Raw genomic sequence first — 2500 nt, 5'->3', positions numbered from 1 at the left:
TCGTTTCGCAGGGGCCTTAACGTGTGTATTATTGTGTTTTACGGAATTAATAGCTATTGTACATTTAAATACTTTTCTTGTTAATTAAACATAAAAGATGAATGATTAACTACAGAATTGAAGAAAATAGCGATTTTAAAGGACTTTGGCAAATACTGTAATATGTATTTGTCTTTATTCTGGACGAATTGTATCCATAAAAACGTTTGCATCGTGTATATATATATATATATATATATATATATATATATATATATATATACATATACATATATATGTGTGTGTGTGTGATTTAATACATCGAAAGGGAAAGTTTGCATTGTTTAATGAAAGTGTAACGAGATCAGATAGTATACAACATCGAGAAGAGAAGAAAGACAGATACGAATCGCACTTCATTTTTAATAACATCAAAACGACCAACAGCGCCGAAAGATCTGCTTATTTGTAAGCTCGTAGTGAATGTGACATCTTGCTTTGGTTCGGGGTTTAGGAGGTTTCTTTGCGGCTTCGGATTAGTTTGACGTCGGGTTAGAAAGAGGGCAGTATTATGTTGTAAATGTATAAGGTATGCGAGATCTGAAGCCCTGGGAAAAGGTAAGACGATGAATGGAGAAACTCTGGAAAACATCTTGTTCTGATCAGAGAAACTCATCAAGGTTTCCCAAAATAAAAATTAAAAACATGAAAATACCAGAAAAGCTCACCTATTGCAATGTGATACTAACCTTGCACTGCTAATCTGTTTACAATACGTGTTATAAGGTATTATTGTATTAGTATTGCGATCATTTAGAACTGGTGTCCTTTTGTTGTGAATAAACTAAAAACTCGTTTATCATCGTTGTATCAAGTAGCCTATAGCTGTGACATGGTTCTGTCGGAATGACATGCTATCGCATCTATCAGTCAATCAATCTATGTATCTATATTTTACTGCACTGTATACATCGCATCTATGGGAGCATTTCAACTATATTTGTGATATATATATATATATATGTGTGTGTGTGTGTGTGTGTATTCTTAACCATAGATTCTGGTGATCCGGACAAAGACAGCCCCGGTTGCAAAAGAAGGAGAACTCGTACCAATTTCACTGGCTGGCAGTTGGAAGAACTGGAGAAAGCCTTCAATGAGAGTCACTATCCAGACGTTTTCATGAGGGAAGCACTGGCGCTGAGACTGGACTTAGTCGAGTCCCGAGTTCAGGTAAATCATATTTATATAATAATAATAATAATAATAATAATAATAATAATAATAATAATAATAATAATAATAAACTAACTAGGCCTATTGGAATAGTATTGTGATGTATCTTACAGTTATAAACACAGGGACAACGATTTAGTATATGCAGGTTTTTAATTGCACGTGCTTAGGGAAACAAAACGTTTATCTCCTCTAACATTAATGTAAATGAAAAGTGTACCTGGTGCCTTTGCTTTACTTCAATGAAACTTCATGAGGCGCCTCGTGTGGTTTAAACGAAGCAAAGGATAAAACACAATAACTAATACATACGGTCATTAAAAAAGAAAGAAAAAGAGATACAATTAAGGTAGGCCACAATAAACATTGTCAACTTTTTTTTTTATTTTTTTTTTTACCTCTTTCGTATAACATAGTAGGTCACCTTTTCGATAACCGTTTCTGTTGCGATGCATGCTTGCTTCAGTATGTGTAGTGCATAAAACAGTAAGCTAGTTACACTAACACCAGTTACATTTACACTTCTCTATCTCAAAAGCGCGTTCCACAAGCATACAATGTTAGTACATAGAGAACTTAAATAAATAAATAAATAAATAAAAGCAACTCCTGTCTCAAACACCTGAGAGCACTTATAAATGTCTTTCTAAAATCAAGAAATCCACCTTGTCTTTTTTTTAAAAGAAGAGCATTCTGAAAAGACACAGGTCACCTGTCTCGTGCTAAGTTTTATTAATACACAAACGTTTACAATAAACATTGATTTAATTTTAAAATGAGCAGCAAGTTCTGTTCTTTTTCCACACTATTGACAGTTGTGTGAGGAGCGTTCAAATAAATTTCTAATGTAAACATATAGCGCTTGTAAAAAAAAAAATAATAATAATAATGTTTTCTGTAAAAAAAAAAATAATCGTGCAATGTTTTTTAATTATTTATTTATTTAACAAAATCCGAAACGTTATCAACCCTTAAGAAACAAGGCGCAAGTGACTTGGACACAGAAATGCAGATAAGGCTAAACAAACAAAGCGAATCAAACAAAGAAACTAAACAGTGTTAAAACATAACAGATTATTAATAATCCATTAACGCTTTGTTAAAAGTAAATTTACAAAGTGAAAGTCCTCCCCTTTTGACCTTCCCTGGTTTCAAGACTTTAACCAATTTGTTCTGAGGTCGTTAAGTGAAGCTGAGATAATTCGTTTCCTCCTTAACCCAATAATGAGCAATTCTCGACAAGGCCGACTGGAACCAATGCAAAATGCAGGGAAACTGTTACAGA

General features: G+C 33.2%; 1 protein-coding gene across 1 annotated transcript in view; it reads left to right on the top strand.

Moving 5' to 3' along the window:
• The window catches only part of LOC117417620 (homeobox protein unc-4 homolog), a 6963-nt gene that overhangs the window by 608 nt on the left and 3855 nt on the right, over positions 1–2500 (top strand). The window contains exon 2 of the mRNA XM_034029766.3: positions 1037–1212. Coding sequence (XP_033885657.3) covers positions 1037–1212 — 176 coding nt within the window. The remainder of the gene's footprint in view (positions 1–1036; positions 1213–2500) is intronic.

This window comes from Acipenser ruthenus, chromosome 13 (assembly GCF_902713425.1).
Source record: "Acipenser ruthenus chromosome 13, fAciRut3.2 maternal haplotype, whole genome shotgun sequence".
NCBI classification, from domain to species: domain Eukaryota; kingdom Metazoa; phylum Chordata; class Actinopteri; order Acipenseriformes; family Acipenseridae; genus Acipenser; species Acipenser ruthenus.
Note: the sequence above shows the minus strand (reverse complement) of the source record. Positions and strands in the feature narration are given on the sequence as shown.